Here is a 22,202-nt window from a genome sequence, read left to right as displayed (position 1 = left end):
GCCTGACTAAGATTTGCAAGATAGCCATTGCTTGCTTAATCCGACAATCCTCGTGGAATTCGACCCTCACTCACCTGAGGTATTACTTGGACGATCCGGTGCACTTGCCAGTTTATCTGTGCGGAATTTGCGGAGTTTAATTTCGCGCACCAAGAGAGGAAGAAGCTCTTCACTTGTGTGGAGTGTGAATGGAGCTCGAGAGGGTAGGGTCTGAGTTAGGGTTAACTCAATATTTCTGACGAAATATTTTAAATTGCAGACAAATTTTTTGTCTGTAATAATTTAATAAAACGCAGCATTTTTGTCCATTTAATTACAGACGAATTTTCTGTCGGTAACAATTTTCCATGAAAAAAATTAATTTTTCGACAGAATTATCGACGGATTTTCTTTTCCTTCTGTAATTTATGCTAATTCATTTTTTTTGGTTTCTAATAAAAAATCTCCCGCAAATTTCGTCTGTATTTCTATGGAAAAAAATCTATCAAAAATATCTGTTTAAGGTATTTATAATTTGAACCCCTGATTCAATAGTACACAAGTGCGACACCCAACCCTTCATTAATGGAACCATGACACCTCAATTTCTACTGACCTAATTATCCTTCTTTAAATCATAATCATTCATCAAGGCCGAAGTCATTAAGGGAAACAAAAAGAAAAAAAGCTAAACGTGGCTTAACACACACACGTGACACATATCATGTTATTCATTAAATACCACTGATAAACCATTATTTTATGATTTATATTGTGTTTAATTGTGTGGTTTTATCAAATCTTTATCCACTTATTCATATGATAAGCATGTATTTACAATTCCTTCCTAAAATCACTCCAGGTTGAAAACTTGCTTCCTAGAGACCTTTAATTATGTATTATAATTCTCCTTTATCCCATTCGATGCCGTGATCCGTGTGTTAAGTGTTTCAGGCTTCATAGGGCATGAATGACTTGGAAATTGGAGAGGAGGCTCGCAAAAATGGAAGGAACACAAGAAACTAAGGAGATGACCTGCGAGCAATGACGCGGGCGCATGGCCCACGCGAACGCGTGAAATGGAGAATTCGCAGCGACGCGGACGCATGCCTGACGCAAACGTGTGGATTGGAGTCTGCACAAGTGACGCAAATGCGTGACAAGAAAAATCGCTGACTGACGCGAACGCGTGGACGACACGTACGCGTGACCTGCGCGATCTGTAAAAATAACAGAATACGCTGGGAGGCGATTTCGGGCCGCTTTTTGACCCAGTTTTCGACCCAGAAACACAGACTAAACCTAGAGAACATGCAGAAACTCAACATGCATCCACAGACATTCAGATTCATCACATTAGGATTGCTCTTAGTTTTAGATCTGAGTTTTTAGAGCTGCATTACATTGATAGTTTAAGCTTTTGCTTGGATTTTTAGATGCTGAGAGTCATTACCTCCGTTGAAGACATTATCTTATTTTGTTTCTTTACTCCCTTATTTTTAATTAATTACTCATTGACTCTATTAAGATAATTATGTTGCGTTTTGAATTTATTAATATATAGAGTTATTTTTATTTTAATTAATTTTAATTCTCTATTTTATTTTAATTAATTATGTCTTCTCATATTTTTATGATTATTAATTTCATGTCAATTGAGTAGAATTTCTACTTGACACGGGGGTTGATTAAGAGGTGATACTTGAGTTGGAATACTCAAGTGCTTGGTTAAACTGGACGTTGTTAGCTAATGCCATACATGCTAACACTAGACCTCCCCAAGGGAGAGGGCTAGGATCTGAGGGTAAGAGTTAGTTCAATCACCATACTTTTCCTTATTTAGTAAGGGGTAATCGAGTGAGAACAACAACCTTTTTACACCACACTTGAGAAGATCCCAACAAGGATAGAAGTTCCACTTAATTATTCCCCCAGTCAAGGCCTTTTATTTAGAGTACCAATAATCATTCTCAAGTTTATTTTTATTGCTTTAATGCACAATTATTTTAATTTCTCATTACCAAAACTGAACTTTCTGAGAATTTTCTGATTAATAAAATAGCACTCTTTCCTGCAACTCGTTGGGAGACGACTTGGGACTCATACTCCCAGTAATTTATTTCTAAAATTTGTGACAACCCTTTTTAAATTGGTGAGGCAGATCTTAGTCGGTTAAGAGCTATACGTGCAACGCTGTCTCTTAATTGAAATCTCTAAATTGGTTAACTTCTACCACGCATCAATTTTTGGCGTCGTTGCCGGAGAGTTGCAATAGTGTGCTAAATTATTAATTAGTGTATATATTTTATTTTTATTTGCATATTTTATTTTTACTTCTGTTACCATGAGCTATTTGTCTTTCTTATTGAATGATGCGTTCATTTCCTAATCCGAGTTTAGTCCCATTTGATCCTGAAATTGAAAGAACTCTTTCACATATTAGACGAACTCGACGTCGGTTAGCCTCCGAGGGTGGTGAAGTGATTATTATCAATTCACCAGTCTCATCTGAGGGCGAATCTGAACCGCATCTGAGAGCAAAACAAGTTCATTTACTACTGATCCAGTTGATTTATGTGCAGAAAATATGGCAGCACCTAGGAGGATTACTCTCCAGGAGGCAGGAGCCCTAGATTTTACACTGCAGCCGTATCAAGTGCATCATTCGACTGCAGCTGCAGATTTTGAACTAAAAACCGCACTGATAAACTTGATGCCCAAGTTTCATGGCTTACCTGCTCAAGAGCCTATCAAGCACCATAGGGATTTCCAGACAGCCTGTTCTACTGTTAGGCGTCATGGTGCAGATGAAACTTCCATTCTGTTAACCGCTTTCCCATTTTCTCTTGAGGGAAAGGTAAGGGAGTGGTACTACTCCCAACCTGAAGCAACTGTTACCAACTGGGATACACTCAGGAGAGAATTTTTGGAAAAATACTTTCCAGCTGAAGTCACAGATAGATTGAGAAAAGAGATCTCCTGCATTGTTCAAGGTGAATCAGAGACTTTCTATGAATATTGGGAGCGCTTCAACAATCTTCTAGACGCATGTCCCCATCACATGATTGGTAAACTAGTATTGGTCAGCTACTTCACTCAAGGCATGAACCCCCAGGATAAGACTACACTGGAAGGTGCCAGTAATGGTTCTTTGAAAAAGTACAAAACTGCAGATGAAGCATGGCAGCTGATCAGCGACTTAACTGAGTCCACTAGGAACCACAGACAGAGGCGCAATCCCAAAGCTGTTGCAGAGATTTCCACTAGCAAAGAAACTACTGCTCTCACCCAGAGTATATGTGAAATGACCAACCTACTGAAGCAGATACAGTTGAATCAACAACAAGCACAACAAGCTCAGCCTTCACCACAACAGAGCCAACAGTTAGTTCACAAAGAGTATGCGGGATCTGTGCTGATTATAGTCATTATACTGATGAATGCCCGCAGCTCCAGGAAGACAACACTGTGGCAGCCACTCACAACTTCTATGACCGCCCGAATCAAGGATACAATCAACAAGGTGGCAACTACAACCACGGTGGCAACAATAACCATGGATGGCAAGACAACTCCAACCAAGGATGGAGAGATAATTCTAACCATGGATGGAGGGATAACTTTACAGAGGAGGCAAAGACAATAATGGAAACCAAAGGTGGAATAACAATAATAACAATAGACAGCAGAATCAGAACCAACCTTACAGAGCACCTCACCTAAGAAAATCACAAGGACCCCAACAAAACCAACAACAAGTTTCTCAGACTGCTTATTCTAGTTTCTCATCAAATAACGAGATGCTCCATTCTCTTGCACAAGGACAACAAGATATGCATGCTCAGCTGAACTCTAGTCTGAATGGCTTAACAGCCACTTTACAAGCTCTCATCTCCCGGATGGATTCCTCACTTAATTCCACACATCAACTTACAAACTCTAATGGAATTCCTTCTCAACCACTACCTAATTCCAAGGGTGGCATCAATGCCATCACTCTAAGGTCCAGAACCACACTATAGGAGAGGAACCATGATGAGCCAAACCCACCAGAAAACGTGCCAGAAGAGGATTTGGTGGAAGTGGAAGAAGCTGAAGAAGAAGAAGAGGACATACAAGACATAGTTGAAGAAGAAGCTCAACCACAGAATGAAGCACCAAGGGATGCTGAAGCTACAAATCGCGCCCCTCCTATCCCATTTCCACAACTTGCAAGGAAACCCAGAAAGCAGATGGAACTTGACCCCAAAATGGTAGAAATATTCAAAAAGGTCGAGGTAAATGTTCCCCTTTTTGATGTTATTCAACAGGTACCTAAATACGCAAATTTTCTAAAGAATTTGTACATACATAAAGATAAAATTAATGAATTAGAAACTATTCCTTTAGGTAGTTCTATATCTGCTTTAATGGGAAATATACCTGAAAAATGTAGTGATCCAGGTCCATGTATGGTTAACTGTACCATTGGAGGTGTGATATTTTCTGACTGTATGTGTGATTTAGGAGCATGTGTTTGTATAATGCCTTTTTCTATATATGATACCTTGAGGCTCCCTCCCTTAAAAAGGTCGGCAGCTCGTTTTGTGTTAGCAGATAAGAGCATTATTACAGTAGTTGGAATTGCTGAAGATGTATTAGTGAGGATTAAGGGGCTTACATTTCCCATTGATTTCTACATCCTGGAAATGCCCCCTAATGACTCAGGAAGACCATCATCGATCCTGCTTGGAAGACCATTCCTGAAGACTTCAAAGTTCACGCTGGATGCATTCTCAGGAACTTACTCGTTTGAGATAAATGGCAAAACAATGAGTTTCAGTTTAAATGAAGCTATGAAGCATCCTCCAGAAGATCATTCTATCTTCCAATGCAACATTATTGATGAAACTATAGCTGAAGTTTACCAGGAAGAATTAGAAGAAAAGTATATGGAGCAAGGTCCAAGTGTGGGGACACTTTCTGAAAATAATGAGAAGACTTTACCATTATCACCAGTCCCGAATGATCCAGAGCCTAGCTATGAGCAGAAATTAGAATTAAAGCCTCTTCCTCCACACCTCAAGTATGCTTACCTTAAGGACAAGCAGAAGTTCCCAGTCATTATTGCAAAGGAACTCACTTCTCAACAGGAAGAATAGCTACTCAGTGTGCTGAGAAAACATAAGAAAGCAATTGGATGGAGCTTGGCGGATATAGTAGGCATTAGTCCTCAAATTTGTGAACACAGAATATTCTTAGAAGAAGGAGCAAAGCCTATCCGTCAGCCTCAAAGAAGATTGAATCCCACCATCTTAGAAGTTATCAAGAAAGAAGTAGCCAGACTACTTGAAGTAGATATCATTTACCCCATCTCAGATAGTGAATGGGTCAGTCCAGTACAAGTGGTGCCCAAGAAGTCTGGAGTCACAACAATAAGAAATGAGCACGGAGAGCTCTTGACAACTAGAGTGCAGAATTCATGGAGAGTTTGCATTGACTATAGGCGTCTCAACCAAGCCACTCGCAAGGATTATTACCCCTTGCCATTCATTGATCAGATGCTTGATCGCCTGTCAGGTAAATCTCATTATTATTTTTTAGATGGTTATACAGGATACTTTCAAATTCATATAGCTCCTGAAGATCAGGAAAAGACTACTTTTACATGTCCTTTTGGGACTTATGCTTATAAGAGAATGCCTTTTGGCTTATGCAATGCACCTGCTACTTTCCAAAGATGCATGATGAGTCTTTTCTCTGATCTGATTGAGAACTGTATGGAAGTTTTTATGGATGATTTTAGCATATATGGTGATTCATTTAGCCTTTGCTTGAATAGTTTATCTAGAGTGTTAGACAGATGTGTTAGTACAAACCTTGTATTAAATTTTGAAAAATGTCACTTTATGGTCAAACAAGGAATTGTACTAGGACATGTTGTGTCTAATACTGGCATTTCTGTAGATCCAGCAAAGGTGGATGTTATTTCTAGTTTACCTTATCCCTCCTCCGTGAGGGAAATCCGTTCATTCCTTGGCCACACAAATTTTTACAGGAGATTCATTAAGGACTTCAGTAAGGTAGCATTACCTTTATTCAGATTGCTGCAGAAAGAAATTGAGTTCGAGTTCAGTGAAAGCTGTATGCAAGCGTTTGATAAGCTGAAGACCGCCCTGACTCAAGCTCCAATTGTGAGAGGACCAGACTGGAGCAGCCATTTGAAATTATGTGTGATGCTTCCAAGCATTCAGTAGGAGCAGTGCTGGCTCAGCGCGAAGGTAAAGACCCTTTTGTAATTGCTTATGCATCTAAGACTCTAGATGCTGCTTACTCTAATTATACTACTACTGAAAAAGAGCTTCTTGCTATTGTTTTTGCTCTGGATAAATTTTGAGCCTATTTACTTGGTACTAAGGTAGTAGTGTACTCAGACCATGCAGCTCTAAAATATTTATTAGCTAAAAAGGAGTCCAAACTAAGGCTAATACGTTGGATACTGCTGCTACAAGAATTTGATTTAGAAATTAAGGACAGGAGTGGTAACCAAAATTTAGTGGCAGACCACCTGAGTCGCCTTGAGCACATTAAGGGTAACTCCACTCCTATAAATGATAATTTCCCATTTGATAGCTTACAAGCAGTATCTGAAGTAGTTCCTTGGTATGCACCTGTAGCTAATTATATAGTTAGCCACACTTTTCCTCCATATTTTACTAAGCACCAGAGAGACAAGCTGAAAAGCGAGTCCAAATATTATATATGGGACGATCCATATTTATGGAGGTGTGGTGCTGACCAAGTAATTAGACGGTGTGTGCCTCAATCAGAATTTCAGTCCATTTTAGAGGCCTGCCACTCATCTGAGAGTAGAGGACATTTTGGCTTTCAAAGAACAGCTAGAAAAATTCTAGACTGTGGATTCTGGTGGCCTACTCTTTTTAAAGATGCTGCTGAATTTTGTAAATCTTGTTCCCCATGCCAAAAATTTGGTAATATATCCAAAAGGGATGAGATGCCTCAACAGCTCATGCTTTTCTGTGAATATTTTGATGTTTGGGGTATTGACTTCATGGGTCCGTTTCCAAATTCTAATGGTTATTTTTATATACTGTTAGTCGTAGATTATATTTCTAAGTGGGTGGAAGCAATTTCTACCCGTACTGATGATGCTAACACTGTTGTTTTCTTTGTTAGAAACCATATTATCTGTCGCTTTGGATCACCATGAGCAATCGTGAGCGATCAAGGCACCCATTTTTGTAATAGAAGACTAACAGGATTACTGAAAAAGCATGGGATAATTCACAAAGTAGCAACAGCTTATCATCTCCAGACCAATGGGCAAGCAGAAGTCTCTAACAGAGAGATTAAACGTATTCTGGAGAAGATAGTAAAACCTCATAGGAAGGACTGGAGTGCCATGCTACAAGATGCACTCTGGGCATACAGAACAGCATACAAGACACCCATTGGTATGAGCCCCTTCCGCTTGGTATATGGAAAGGCTTGCCACCTCCCCGTGGAGGTGGAACACAAGGCTTTTTGGGCTGTAAGGGAATGCAACATGAATCTTACAAAAGCTGGTGCTGAAAGAAAGCTACAACTAGCAGAACTAGAGAACCTCCGCCTAGAAGCATATGACAACTCCAAGCGTTACAAGGAGAAAATGAAGGCTGTCCATGACAAGCACATTAAAAGGAAAGAATTCAGACCAGGGGAGTTAGTCCTACTATATAACTCCAGACTGAGGCTCATGCCAGGTAAATTGAGATCCAGATGGGAAGGTCAATACAGAGTAGAGAAGGTAGAGCCATACGGAGTTTTTCACCTGCGTCATCTTACTAGCTCCAAATTTCTAAAGGTCAATGGACATCGCCTAAAGCTTTATCATGGTGAGAAGATGAAGAATCAAAAGGAACTAGAGATCTTCCTCTTGGAAGACACACCAAGAGAAGCAGAATGAGCCTAAAGAGCGTCCAACTTAAGGACGTAAAAGCAAAGTGCTAGGTGGGAGACAACCCACCATGGTATGATCGTTCCGTTTCAGTCTTAGTTTTGTTTTTACTTTATTTTTATGATGCTAATGACTCTTCTCATCATCCCTGCATATAGCTGCATATAGTTTGCATGAGCATTCTACATTTTATTTAAAAAAAATGCACGCGACGCGGCAGCGTCGCTGACGCGTCCACGTCACCAGGGCGTATTGAAGAAAAGAGAATTGGACAGAGAGTCACGCTAAAGAGTGGCTAGAGGTGTGCCTTAGGCACAAACATGCCCACGCGTCCGCGTCACCCACGCGAACGCGTGACCCTAAAAATCGACGTAAAAAGTGTGTATAGCAGCAAGTTGCAATGGAGTGGGGCTGGAGTGATGCTATAAGCACTAGCCCTGTCACGCGACCGCGTGCCCCACGCGGCCGCATCGTCCTCCAAACATGGCTATTCACGCGACTGCGTCAACCACGCGATCGCGTCACCCTAAGTTTTGGCAAAATGAGTTTAACATAGAGAGTTGCGCGAACGCGTCGCTGCCCTCGCGCCAATCGCACATTTCAGGTCACGCGACCGCGTGACCCATGCGTCCGCGTCACCTGTATTTATCGCACATCACGCAACCGCGTCATCCATGCGTCCGCGTCACATTCGGCGCACAGAATATCCTGATCAGCCAAAATATCTTATCTTTTCTTTCCCAAATCCTAATTTTTCTTTTCCTCTATTATTTCTTTCTTCTCCCTTCTTCCTTCTTACTTCTTTCCCACGTTCTACTTCTTCTTTTCACCACCATTATCAAGGTTTTTATTTTCCTCTTCCCCTCTATCCTTTCCCATTATTATTCTTATTTTTATTATGTTTTCTTTTTCTTTTTCTTTTTTACTTTCTTTATATATATTTTCTTTTTCTTTTACCTTCTTTCTTTTTATTCCTTTTAATTGGTGTTGAAAATCTATTTAGGTCTTTATTTTCTATATTTTGCTTGTGGATTATCATGGACTTGTTTGACAATTATATATTACTTTTCAAAAAGGGTTGCTTGCATGACTAAATTTACTACTTCCAATAACATATTCAACATGCATGCCAAGTGTTTGTGAAAACGCCCGTATGGCATTACACATTATTTTTACTCATTCTACACTACTACTTTAATGCCTGTTTTTTACAAAATTCCTTTTATATTTTATTAATTTCATATAATTGTCAATACAAGCAGGTTATTAGTTTGAAAGACTTGGTAATCTAACTTGGACATTGAATGCTTGATATATGCTACTCATGCCTTTGCCAGCATGCCAATAAACATCTTGCATTTAATTGCCACCACATGCACTTGCTATGTTTCCTTTGATGAACTTTTCACATGTAGTCTAGACCATGTGTTAACGACATCCTTCCTTACAGTGCATTGATTACTACTCATAATGTTCGCTCCCTTGCTCGAACCCTTCGATTTACATCTCACTTTCTCTTTCCTTTTTCAGGATGACCACCAAGAAAGGTAAAGAGAAAGCTACTCCCAAACCACTAGCAAGGAGAGGTACAAAAAGAGCATTAGTGGCAGAGCCATCTTCAACAGCAGTAAAGCCCTCAACAAAAAGAATCAAGAGGATCATCAAGGTCGACGAAAAAGAAAGAACCTTCCCAGCAAAGGACACTGCGCGGTTTCCTAACCGCTACTGTGAGCAAATGTTCCCCATCCTGGCAGAGAGGAATTACAACAATGAATACCTTCTAATCCTCCCGACCTGCAATGCTGAATTTGTTGAGCCGCAAATTGAACAAAGACAATGGGGATTCCTACGAAGACAGCCACGGCAGGTTAATCTCTCATAGGTAGTAGAATTCTACTCCAACCTTCACATGCCAACCATGTAGTCTGTCTATGTCCGTCAGAAGCAAGTCCCCATAACTGAAGAGGCCATTCAACAAGCTTTAGATCTTTCCCCTGCTCCAGAAGGATTGGACGCATTCCAAGAAGCCTCACTCAAGCACCAGACATACCAATTTGACTGGGACGCCATTCTCAGAGTTATAGCACAACCTGGCAGTAGATGGATCTACGGATACCATCGATCCAGACCAAAAGGGATATCGGCTTCAGCACTTACCTTGGAGGCTCGAGTATGGGCACAGATTATGTCTCATTACGTCTTTCCGAGCACTCATGAGTCTTCCTTCACTGCAGACATGGCTGTTTTACTCTGGTATTCTTACAGACCAGCCTTTAAACTTACCAAGACACATCCAGAATGTAATGGGATACGTACAAATTGCGGGCAATTTACCTTTTCCCGCCTTGGTTTCAGATCTCATCTCGGCAGCCGGAGTCTCCTACAGAGCTGGGGACACCAAAGCCTTCCTTCCATGGGATGATCAGTACGTCCCTAATGGAAAATATATTAGACCACCACCAGCCACTACAAGCCAGCCTACAGAACCGGCTGAAGACATTCCTCCTTCAACACCACAAGCACCTACAACAAACCAACTGCTCCATCAGATACTTGAAAGGTTGGATCGGTAGGAACACAAAGCAAAGCTAAGAGAGCGCCGTAACAAGCGCCGATTCACATACCTCAAGGAGCTACTTATGGGAAACTACAAAGACCCAAACACCTCGGAGTCCACTTCATTTACCAGCACAGGGAGCCATGACGATCCCGATGGTGGAGATGCTGCTACTAGCCCCCTTTGTTCCTGACAGATGGCACCGAGGACGGTGCAAAGCTTTAAGTGTGGGGAGGTCAGTCAGTACCTGACTTCCGGAGGTAACTTTTTTTCCTTAAACACCAGTAAAATAGGATATTTAGTTAATTTTTCTTTTGTAGAATAAGATAGATTGCATAGAAATAGGTTATTCACATGCATGTTCTACTTGATTGAAAATAATAAGTTTCTTCTAAGACCCTACTTTTTGAGAAATTTAACTAATTTAAATCAAAACCTTTGTGTAAACTTGTTTGAAGTTGTATTTGGAACATAGTTTAAAAAGCTAAGAACACACAACCTGTGAGAATTTGAGCTTATTTATATGGTTACATTATTTAACCATAAATATTTTATTCTTGTGTTTTTACTTCTCTATGATTGTGATCTTAATTTTGTTTCATCCTATATGTCCAATGTTTAATATGTTATATGCATGCGTATGATTGAGGCCATTATTTGTTTAGCTCACTTATCCCAAATAAGCCTACCCTTTATTTAAAAGATATTATTTTATTTATGATATAATAAAAGGATAAGCAAAAAACTGTCCTAAAAGTTTTAGAAAGACAAATCTAAATTAAGAATCTTTGATCTCTTTCCATAAGACACTTAGGGAAATGCGACGAAATAATTCGGAGATAATTTATATTATGGAATGATAGGGAAGAAAAGAAGAAGAAAGAAAAGAAAAGAAAAAAATATTAAAGAAATCTCTGCCATAACAGAGTAGAAAGTAAAGATTAAAATAATCTAAATAACATCTGTCACAGGAGAGCAGAGAACAGAAAAGAATGTAGTAACTAAAGGGGTCTCTGCCATAGGAGAGCAGAGGGCAAAGATAAAAAGGCTTTAAAAGACCGTTTGCCAAGGAGAGCAGATGCGACCTTGTTTGAACCTTAGTGCCAAATGTATAGTGGGACGCCCACACACTGAGAACTGTTTTTCAAATGTAAGCATATTACAATACATTTAAAAGTCACATAGTATGCGTTTGGCTGTAAGATTTATATGCACACTATATGCATATGGAAAGCCATATCTGGGACTTGTGCTCAGATAATGTCAGGAGCGGGTAGGCAACCGACACATGAGCTCATGGCCTGCGATAGGAATAGACATGCATCATCCTTGCTGCGTATTTGCATTTTACTTGATGATATGAAATTGATTGTGTTGTCTTCTTGTGTTTGTGCATTCTTTAATTATATACTGAATTTTTGTGACTGGTTGCTTCTCTGTGAATATAGTATAATTGGCTGTGAATTAAATTAAATTATGATAATCCCGACCTAACTAACTACCCCCGACCCTATTAAGAACCCCCCAGTTCTTACGGCTTTCCTTCCTCCCCTTCAGATGGAGACCGAAGTCCTGTTTTATGAGATGAACCCTCCCTACATATATGAGGATCTTGTATAGCATAGATTTTATGTAGTAGTTGAAGAGATTAGGACCCATATGTACGTTATGTGTGACTACCCCTTCTGTCATCCGATTAACAGTCCGCACTTTAACCTCGATATGCCTTATGAGTTTCCGTTGCATTGGCTCCACCCGGATGCTCCGTTTCACCCGTTCCATGATGGACCTGTATCTCAACACCCCGATCAGCCTGAGGAACAAGTGGACCCTGAGCCTGAGCCTATGGAAGAACATCTACCAGAACCTATACCTGAGGAGGTTATTCTTATAGAGCAGATCTTAGTATCTTTGTCTGAGCCGTCATCTGAAGAGCTGCACACCACCTCCATTAGTGGACCGACGAGTGTTGGTCAGACCAGTAGTACAAGTGCCAGGGCCCCTCCTGAGATTGTTGAGATTTCTGATGATGAGGACAAGGATTCTGAGGAGTGTTCAGATGTGATTATGATTTCCTCTGATGACGACAGTTGATGCTTGGGAGCTGAGGATGTGGCTTATGGGAGTTTTTTTTTGTGTTAGTAGCCTAGCTTTTGTGTTTTAGTCTCTCACTTTTGATTAGACTCACTGAAAGGATAGGATGTAAATAGTTGACTAGGCTAGTTTTGAGCACCAGCTTAGGGGCTTCCTATATGGACCATGGCGCAGAGTATTGATTAGGTATATAGTAGCAAGATGTGAAGGGTTATACAATCATTTATGATATATATGACAGTACTTTTATATGTATATATGATCTATGATATATGTTATGTTTATATATAATGTTGGGAGGAAGTGTGTGGTGGACAAAAAAAGAATCGAGTTTATGGAAATGGGCATTCTTTTCTAGCTCTATTAAGTTTGGAACCACTTCTGTCAACTCTGTATTTGGAAGAGCATCTATAAATCAAAATTTTGTTTCTAATTTACAAGACCAGATTCATAATCTCAATGAAGAGCTTTTTCAGCATGTTACTCAAAAGACAGATGAGTGTATTAGTAAGTTGTTAGATACATGCTTGGCTCATTTGGAAAAGACTCAAAAGAACTTAAAAAAGTTAAAACGGGCAATTGAAAAAGCCAAAAAAGAAAAGATGAAACAGAAGAGATGGAATGAGGCTTATGTTAGCTATTACAAGAAGGTTAGAGCGCCAAGTAGTTCCAGTGCTGTTCCACTACCACCGCCACCCTCAATCTCTTCGGATGATGATGAGGATGAAGATGACACTGAGGACTAGCTGATAGTTTTAGTATGGTTAAATAATACACTGAGGATTATAGTTAATGTATCAACACACTTTGTTTATGTTTTGAATTATATTGACTTGCTTATTTATAGTACTTTTTTTTTAGTTTGACTCGTTTATTTTTAGAAATATTATAAATATGCGAATATAAGTTAGACAAAATTTTGTATTCATTAAATTTATATTTATTTTGTATGAAAACAGGTTTATTTTGTAATGAAAAATCTAAAAAAAAATCTATTTTACCTTACTGACAGATTTACAGACAGATTTTTCGTTTGTATTCAGAGTTTGGAATGCTTTTCCAAGGCTCTAATCACTGACGAAAAATCTGTCAGAAAATTTGATGCTAGTTACTGATGAAAAATCTGTCGAAAAATCTAACGCTAATTATCGACGAAAAATCTGTCAGAAAATCTTACTTTTATGCGAAATGGAGTGGATAATTACCGACAAAAAATTAGCCAGTGACAAAAAAAATCTATCAGTAAATCATTTTTGATGAGACTTTTGCAGAAAAATAAAATCCATCAGTAATTTCGACGATAACAAAAAATTTATCTATAATAAAAATTAAATCTATTTGTAATAAACAATTTACTGGTTTGGACGCGTGTAGTGATGGTTGGGAAAGGTGAAAGCATGAGTTGTTGTTGCTGTAGAAATGACAGAAAATGTCCGTAAAGGTTCTGTGATAACGATGAATTAATTGCTAGTTAGGTCATGCCAATTTGTGGGCTGTTTTTGGTTTTGTCTAATAGTTTTTTATAATGGATAATAGGTGGGTTGGGTTCCATGGTGGATGGGCTTATGTTTTTTGTGTTAGTTTAATGGGCTGATTTATTGAAGTAACAATAATAACGATCAGAAGACAATATTGGAGAGTAACAAATGATGATGTACTTACAAAGGGTACTTTCCATTTGTGTAACTACTGAGGATCTAGTGTAGTGGGTTTTGTGTTTGTTGGACTTAGGCCCGTCTTTTTTTTTTTTACCAAAATAATAATAATAATACTAATAATAATAAAAAAAGGCTGTTTTCCTTAGGACAGAAAAACAAGGCTCTACTAGTGGCAAAATTATTTGTCTTCTAAAATTTCTCTTCTGCTAGGGTTTTTATCTTATGCGGCGCTCATCTCACTCTTCCAGTGAGGGGAATGCAAGGTGGTTTTGTGAGGGGTGGGGCCTCTCGGCCCCATGGACCAAGGGAGGAGGTGGAAGAGAGATCTGTGAAAAAAGGGAAAAAGACCAACGCAAACGATGCTTTCTCTGGCGGACGAGCTCTGTTTCCACGCTCAGAGGATTGGATGGAGGAAGGGGCAGAGAATAATGTAGTACAGAAGGAGGCCCACGTCGAAAAGGTCCCTGTAACGGCAGAAGAAAACCAGATGGCATAGGAGGAGAGAGCACGCTCTTTTGCAGACATGGTGAAAAGCGGAAGAAAAACTGAAAAGGGCGAAGTGGAGGTCATGGAAGCAGACACAAACCACGAGGAAACAGAGGAAGATGAAGAAATGGAGGAAGAGGATGAAGTGGTTATCAAGAAAATGCCGAATGGGCTGTACAATTTAGTAATAGGAGAGCACATTAAGAGGGAGCTAAGGAAAGAGTGGTGGGAATCTCTAATAGTGAAGCTTATGGGCCGAATGATCTCTCTGATGGTGATGAGGAGAAGATTGGAGGCAATGTGGGGAAAGCATGGCAGTCTGGAGGTGATAGACCTAGGAAACGACTATTTTCTTTTGCACTTCTTTAATTCAGAAGATCTTGATTATGCGATTATGCAAGGTCCTTGGAAAATATTTGATCACTATTTAGCTGTTCGCTTATGGAAACCAGAGTTTGATCCAACCTTAGCTACCATTGATACTATTGCGGCATGGGTTAGGCTGCCGGGAGTCGCTATTGAATACTACCATCAGTCAATTTTGAAAAAAATTGGCAACATCATTGGTAGGACCATCAAGGTTGATAGTAATACGGCTGACATTGCTAGGGGTAAATATGCAAGAATCTGTGTGGAATTAGATTTGACCAAGCCACTGGTTTCTCATTACATGATCAACGGAGTGAAACTTGCAGTAGAATACGAGGGTTTACATCAAGTCTGCTTTTCTTGTAGAAGAGTAGGACACGACAACGGTACATGCCCAGAGAAGAATCAAGTTACAAATGAAAACGGAGGCAATACCATCAGCAATGGAGAAAACAAAGGAGGAGAGGAAGAGGTTGAAGAAAGGGGTAGCAGTGGAATTACGGAAAAGGATAAGGGTAAAAAAGTCATTGATGCCTCAGAGGAATCATACGGTCCCTGGATGATTGTGCAAAAGCCAGTACGTGGCAAAAAAAACCTTGAAAATAGGAGAATATGGAAATAATCATGGAGGTAGTGGTAAGATGAAGGAAGGCATGAAAACAGGGAATCTTTCTAGATTTCATGTGCTACAAAATGAGGAAACAAATGATAAGGAAGACCAAAATAATGGGATGCAAAAGGAAAAGGAAGATGAGGTACAGATTATCGAAAAAAATGATACGGGTAAACAAAAAGAGAAAAATCAGGTAATTAAAGCAAAATGTAGGGAGCCAACAATAAGAAATGCCAGCTCAGTAAATCCAGTTAAAAAAAAAATCAAAGTCATCAAAGCAACAAAGAACAAATGGACCTTGACATTACTATTTCGGAGCCCAACCAGACATCAAAAGCCCAATCACCAGTTTCTCCATGCAACAATGGGGCCAAACAACTAAAGAAGCCAATGCAAACAAATAACGAACAATCAATTGAAAGCCAGTTCTCATGCGTGGAAGAAGCGGTGGGGTTCAGTGGTGGTGTGTGGGTGCTGTGGGATGATGCCTCTTTGGTGATTTCTATTATTAAAAAACAAGCACAATTCATTCACATGAGGGTCAAAATAACAAACAATCCTAGCTGGTACATCACAGCGGTCTATGCTTCCCCACAAGAGCGGCTTCGTAGACAACTCTGGGAGGATATTCGAGACATTGCTACAGGTATGACAGATCCTTGGGTTTTAGTTGGGGATTTTAATGAAATTGCAAACTTATCAGAAAGAAAAGGGGGAGGTACCAGAAATATGAATGCCTACAGGAAGTTCCAGAGATGGATTTGTGACTGTAATCTGATTGACTTAGGATATGTGGGTTCAAAATTCACATGGAAGCGGGCAGAGAGAGAAGGAATGGAGAGGATTTTGAAAAGGCTTGACGGGGCAGTTGCAAACAAAGAATGGAAAATGATGTTCCCGGATGCTAGAGTTGAAACACTCCCGAGATGTAGCTCAGATCATCACCCCCTTTTGATAAAAACTATACCAGCTAGAATGGATATAGGAGAAAAACCTTTTAGATACGAGATTATGTGGGAGACTCATTCAGAATACAAGGAGGTAATCAATGAATCTTGGAAACTCGGAGAAGGTTTGCCTCAAAAAATTAATTTGCTCACCAATAGTTTGAAGACATGGAACAAAGAGGTGTTTAGGGATGTGTTCAGAAGAAAGGAGAGAGTTCTTAGAAGATTGAATGGGATACAGAAATCTCCAGAGTATGGCAGCAATCAATTTCTATACCGGCTGGAGAAAGAACTCGTAGAAGAATTAGAGGGAATATTGAAGCAGGAGGAACTCCTATGGCTACAAAAATCAAGGCAGCTATGGATTACAGAGGGTGATCGTAATACAAGATTTTACCATACAAAAACTTTGATAAGAAGAAGGAAGAACCGTATAGTTAAATTGCGAAATAGTGATGGAGAATGGTGTGAAGATATAGAATGTCTCAAAGGATTAGCAATAAAGCATTTTGATGACCTTTACACTGAAGATCAACAACAAAGTTTTCAACTAAACACTACACTCACATATCCGCCTATGGAGAGCGAACACTTGGCTATTATGGAAGCTAATCTCAAGCATGATGAGATAAAGGAAGCACTGTTTGGAATCGGTTCCCTCAAGGCCCCAGGTGAGGATGGATATCCTGCTCACTTCTTTAAAGAGAATTGGAACCTGGTGCAGGAAGCATTTTGCTCATATATCAGGTATTTATGGCTGAATCCGGAAGCTATTGCGGAGGTTAACCAAACTTTAATTGCTCTTATACCTAAAATTCCTCAGCCTGAATTTATTACACAATTTCGCCCAATAGCTCTATGTAATGTGGTATATAAATGAATTGCAAAGATCTTAGTTGCGAGAATTAAACCCACTTTAGCCACAAGGATTGCCCCTAACCAATCGAGTTTTGTGCCAAAAAGAACTATACATGATAATATTATTATAGCCAAAGAGATGGTTCACGACATGAAGAAGATGAAGGGGAGAAAAACTTTTATGGCTATAAAAATTGATTTTGAGAAAGCGTATGATCGTATAAGGTGGGATTTTATTCGGAGGAGTCTTGAAGAATTCGGAATTCCACACCACCTAAGACGCATTGTAATGTCTTGTGTTGAATCTGTGTCTTATAAACTCCTGTGGAATGGGTGCAAATTGGAGAAATTCCTTCCAACTCGTGGCATAAGACAAGGAGATCTAATCTCTCCTTATCTTTTTGTCATTACAATGGATAAACTATCACAACTCATAGAGGAAAAGGTCAACGAAGGAAGATGGAAACCAATGAGGGCTGGGAGACAAGGACCAGCCATTTCACACTTGCTTTTTGCAGATGACCTTTTGCTCTTTGTGGAGGCTTCTACAAATCAAATGAATGTGGTAAAAGGGGTTCTTGAGGAGTTTAGGCTTGCCTCAGGTTTTCAGGTGAATGTTACAAAAACATCTATCTTCTTCTCCAGAAATGTGACAGGACAGACTAAAGAGGAAATAAAAAACCAAAGTGGTTTTATAGAGGCAGACTGCTTGGGAAGATACCTCAGAGCGATGCTGACCAATGCCCGAAAAGGTAAAGAAAAATTTAAGAATTTAATTGATAAAGTAGCAGGAAAGTTAAAGGGTTGGAAAAGTAGTTGTTTATCTTTTGCGGGGCAGATAACTTTAGCCAAATCCGTTATAAGCCCTTCTATGAACTTTGATATGATGCATATGAAGATTCCAAAAGGAATATGTTATGAAATTGAAAAAATGCAGAGAAAATTTGTTTGGGGTGGTGATATGGAGAACAGAAAGTTTCATGCTGTTAATTGGAACACTCTTTGCCAACCAAAATATTTGGGAGGATTGGGATTCAAAAAGCTGGAGACTATGAATGTTGCTTTTTTGTTGAAAATTTTGTGGAGAATTCACATTGATAAAGATGCATTATGGGTGCAAACACTGGTGAACAAATATGGAAGGGATAAAATCCTTCTACATGATATGAAGGCCTGTGCTACGGATTCTCCGTTATGGAAGGAGTTAACTAAACTTCAGGAGCTGTTCTACCAAAACATTTCTCACTCTATAGGGGATGGTAAGGAAGCAAATCTGTGGAGAGACAGATGGGTGAAGAATGAACCTCCGCTTTTGCTAAATAGCAAAAAATTTATTGATAACACAAACCTTAATATGACAGTTAGTGAGGCAGTCATACATGGGCAATGGAATTTTGAATTCCTACGACAATTTCTGCATGAGGAAACTTTATGCAAGATCAGAGCTATACCACCAGCTGAACCAGAACTTGGTAGAGATGGGTTGAGATGGAACCCTGCAAATGACGGTAACTTTTCTATTTCAAGTACATATCGAATACTTGAAAATCATGGAGAGGAAACCGACCAAATTTGGAGGATTATTTGGAAGTGGGGAGGACCCGAAAGGATCAAATGTTTTATATGGCTAGTTGTCCGTGAAAGAATCATGACTTCACACAGAAGAGCACGGATTTTTGGGATGAACTCAAGCTGCCATAGATGTACTGGTGTAGAGGAAAACACAATACATATGCTGCGAGACTGTCCAGTGGCGTCTAGAGTTTGGGTAAAGCTAATCCATCATGAGCACATACATGATTTCTTTAGAGCTCCCTTTAATGCTTGGATCCGATGGAATCTTGCCATGGATCTTGGAACCACAAAACAAGGAAACTGGAATACACAATTTCTAGTAACTTGTTGGTGGTTATGGAAGTGGAGGAATCAAGAAATATTCAACCCACCATTCCAAAGACCAATGCAACCTTTGCCTTTTATCCTAAAACAGGTAAAACAAATCCAGGAAGCTTTCAAGAAGGAGGGTCAGAGGCAAAACAAAATTGAAACAAATATATGCTGGGAATGCCCACCTGAGGATTGGATGAAAGTCAATACAGATGGGGTTGCAAAGGAAAATCCTGGAATGGCTGGATGCGGAGGTTTAATTCGTAATTATCAAGGTAGATGGATTGCAGGTTTTGTTGCAAATATTAGTTATTGTACAGCTTACTATGCAGAGTTATGGGGGTTTATTATGGACTCAAAACAACATGGGAATTGGGATTGAGAAAAATCATTCTAGAAGTAGATTCCAAAGCGGTGGTGGACGTGATAAAAGGAGCAACAAATTCCAATAAACACCCAGATGCAATAGTGAGGAAAATAGTGGAGCTCCTCCAGAGAAAATGGCAAACTAAACTGGTACATAGTTACAGAGAAGGAAATAGAGGAGCAGATTGCATGGTAAATGAAAGCTTATTTACTGAACCAAGATATCATTTTATTGATCAACCAAGTATCAAACTTAGGAGCATCTTAGCTGATGATTGTAGAGAGGCTACCTTACCCCGATTAATTTCTGTTTTGTAATTTTTTTGTTTTGGGTGTTATGCCCCATTTTGTATACCAAAAAAAAAATACTAATAATAATAATTGAAGAAAAAAAAAACAGATACAATTATTAAAGAGAGGGTCCGTTGATTTCTTTTTGAATTGTATAATCAATGGCTAATGCTACGATGTTGATGATAATTTGTATAACATTTGAATTATGTAATCAATTGTTTGTATATTAAAGGTTTAAAAAACTAAAATTTTCAAATGTTTTTATTTTAAAATTTGTAAAATAATATAAAAAAAATAAATATAATAAAATTATATTTTTCATTGCTTTTATGTTTTTAATAAAATTTTTAAAATAAAAAATAAAAATATTTTTATAAAATCAAACTAAATTATAAACCGTAAACTTAAACTCTAAATCCTACCTCTTAAACTCTAAATTTTCAACAATATACCTAAAGAGAATTATTTTCTAGACTTAATTTGATATCCTATCAACTTTGAAAAAAAAAACTTTTTCTATATATTAATTTCAATTCGAAATCATTTTTATTTTAATTTTGCTTTACACATTTCGTTTTTAAATTATATAATTCTCTTTATTTAAATGAAACCAAATATTATTTTATTAAAACTTCGTCGTTTACAATTCATACTTTTACCTTCATTACAAATAATACTATTCATTTATTTCAAAATAATACCAGTGCACTTAAATTTTTAACTAAAATTTACAGTCTCAAACAAATAATTAGTTTCTCAAACATATTAAACATAAATAATCATAAAAGTACAATTATTATCTTATGTCTTTTTCTATTAAATCCAATTAAATTGTTATTTCTAATAAAATCTATTTCAATTTTAATATACACATAATTTTTAAATATTAAATCTTAAATCTTAAATCTTAAATCTTAAACCTAATTCTAAATCCTAACAAATATTTTTTAAATAAATAAAATAAATATTTTATTTACGAATATATATAATTTGTAGCGTTTTTACAAATTTATACTGCATTATTTATTTCATTTACAGTGTGAACGAATTTATGTTTTTAATTCTTAACGACAGACGCCATCAAAAAAAGATTCTCTAGTCGTGCTGGTCTCTACTCTATTGGGTCATACCTATCAACCTATGGACATATGCAACAATTAAAGTGTCTCAATTTATGCAAGAGGATGTTCAATTACATAAATAAAAAAAAGGAAAAAAACCATAAGCAATAATAGTTACCTCTGAGCCATAAGATACGTCAGAACTTGTCTCTCAGGTGAACACCACTGAAGAAATCTATGGTATATCCAAGAGATCAAAAGCGGAGTGCACCTAGCAATGTCTGTAGTATCTCGATGTGCTGCAGAACATAAAGAGTGGTACGTCCATGCAAGTACAGCAAATCCCCAAGACAGACCGCGACACCTCTGAAAGTCATTCAATAGTGATAACTACTTGAGATAGACCTGATTGTTTGACTTGTCGGTTATCAAGTAACTCCCGATCAGCAACAGTATGTAGCAACTTAAACGAGATAAATAATGCAATGTAAATTTGTAAAAATACTACAAATTATCTATATTCTTAAATAAAATATTTATTTTATTTATTTAAAAAAATTTATCCTAATCCGTAACCATTACTCCTTAAATCCTATACTTAAAACCTAAACATTATATTCTAAAACTATAAATTCTAAATTCTAAATCCTAAACTATAAATTCTAAAAACTAAATCCTAAAATCCTAAATCCTAAATCTTAAATCTTAAATCTTAAATCTTAAATCTGACTCCTAAATTCTAAACTCTATATAATCTTAAACACTTAATAATTTTTTATTTTGGATCCACCTTAAATTAATAAATTAAAACTTAGTATTTTTTTAATATATAATAGCTAAATTAAACTTAGTACTCTATCTAATCTTAAGCACTTAAGTACTTTTTTCTGGATCCATCCTAATTTAATAAATTAAACACTTACTACTTTTTTAATTTATTAATTTAAATTAATAAAATAAAATCATCACTAAAAATAATAAAAAATCAACTCAAAATCCAAAATACAAAGCTCTGAACTCTATATAATCATAATCACTAATTGGTTGAACTTCCCAAATTATCAAAATTACAGTGAATTTAAACAACATTCTAAATT

The 22,202-nt window shown here is 37.9% G+C and overlaps 1 protein-coding gene and 1 non-coding gene across 2 annotated transcripts; one reads left to right on the top strand and one right to left on the bottom strand.

The window, feature by feature from the left end:
- Positions 1–2,938: 2,938 nt before the first annotated feature.
- LOC112738672 (small nucleolar RNA R71) lies at positions 2,939–3,042 on the bottom strand. Its single transcript, XR_003169618.1, has one exon. It is a non-coding gene; the product is annotated as a small nucleolar RNA R71 (small nucleolar RNA).
- Positions 3,043–15,983: 12,941 nt separating this feature from the next.
- Positions 15,984–17,519, top strand: LOC112734238 (uncharacterized). The gene has a single exon (XM_025783478.1). The coding sequence runs from the start codon at positions 15,984–15,986 to the stop codon at positions 17,517–17,519; it is 1,536 nt and encodes a 511-aa protein (XP_025639263.1).
- Positions 17,520–22,202: the final 4,683 nt, after the last annotated feature.

The sequence above is a fragment of the Arachis hypogaea genome, chromosome 13 (assembly GCF_003086295.3).
Source record: "Arachis hypogaea cultivar Tifrunner chromosome 13, arahy.Tifrunner.gnm2.J5K5, whole genome shotgun sequence".
In the NCBI taxonomy this organism is placed as follows: Eukaryota; Viridiplantae; Streptophyta; class Magnoliopsida; order Fabales; family Fabaceae; genus Arachis; species Arachis hypogaea.
This window is presented reverse-complemented; position numbering and strand designations above follow the sequence as displayed.

What these genes read in the sequence shown, in the direction of transcription:
- LOC112734238 (XM_025783478.1), top strand. Translation starts at nt 15,984, where the DNA reads ATGGACCTTGACATTACTATTTCGGAGCCCAACCAGACATCAAAAGCC.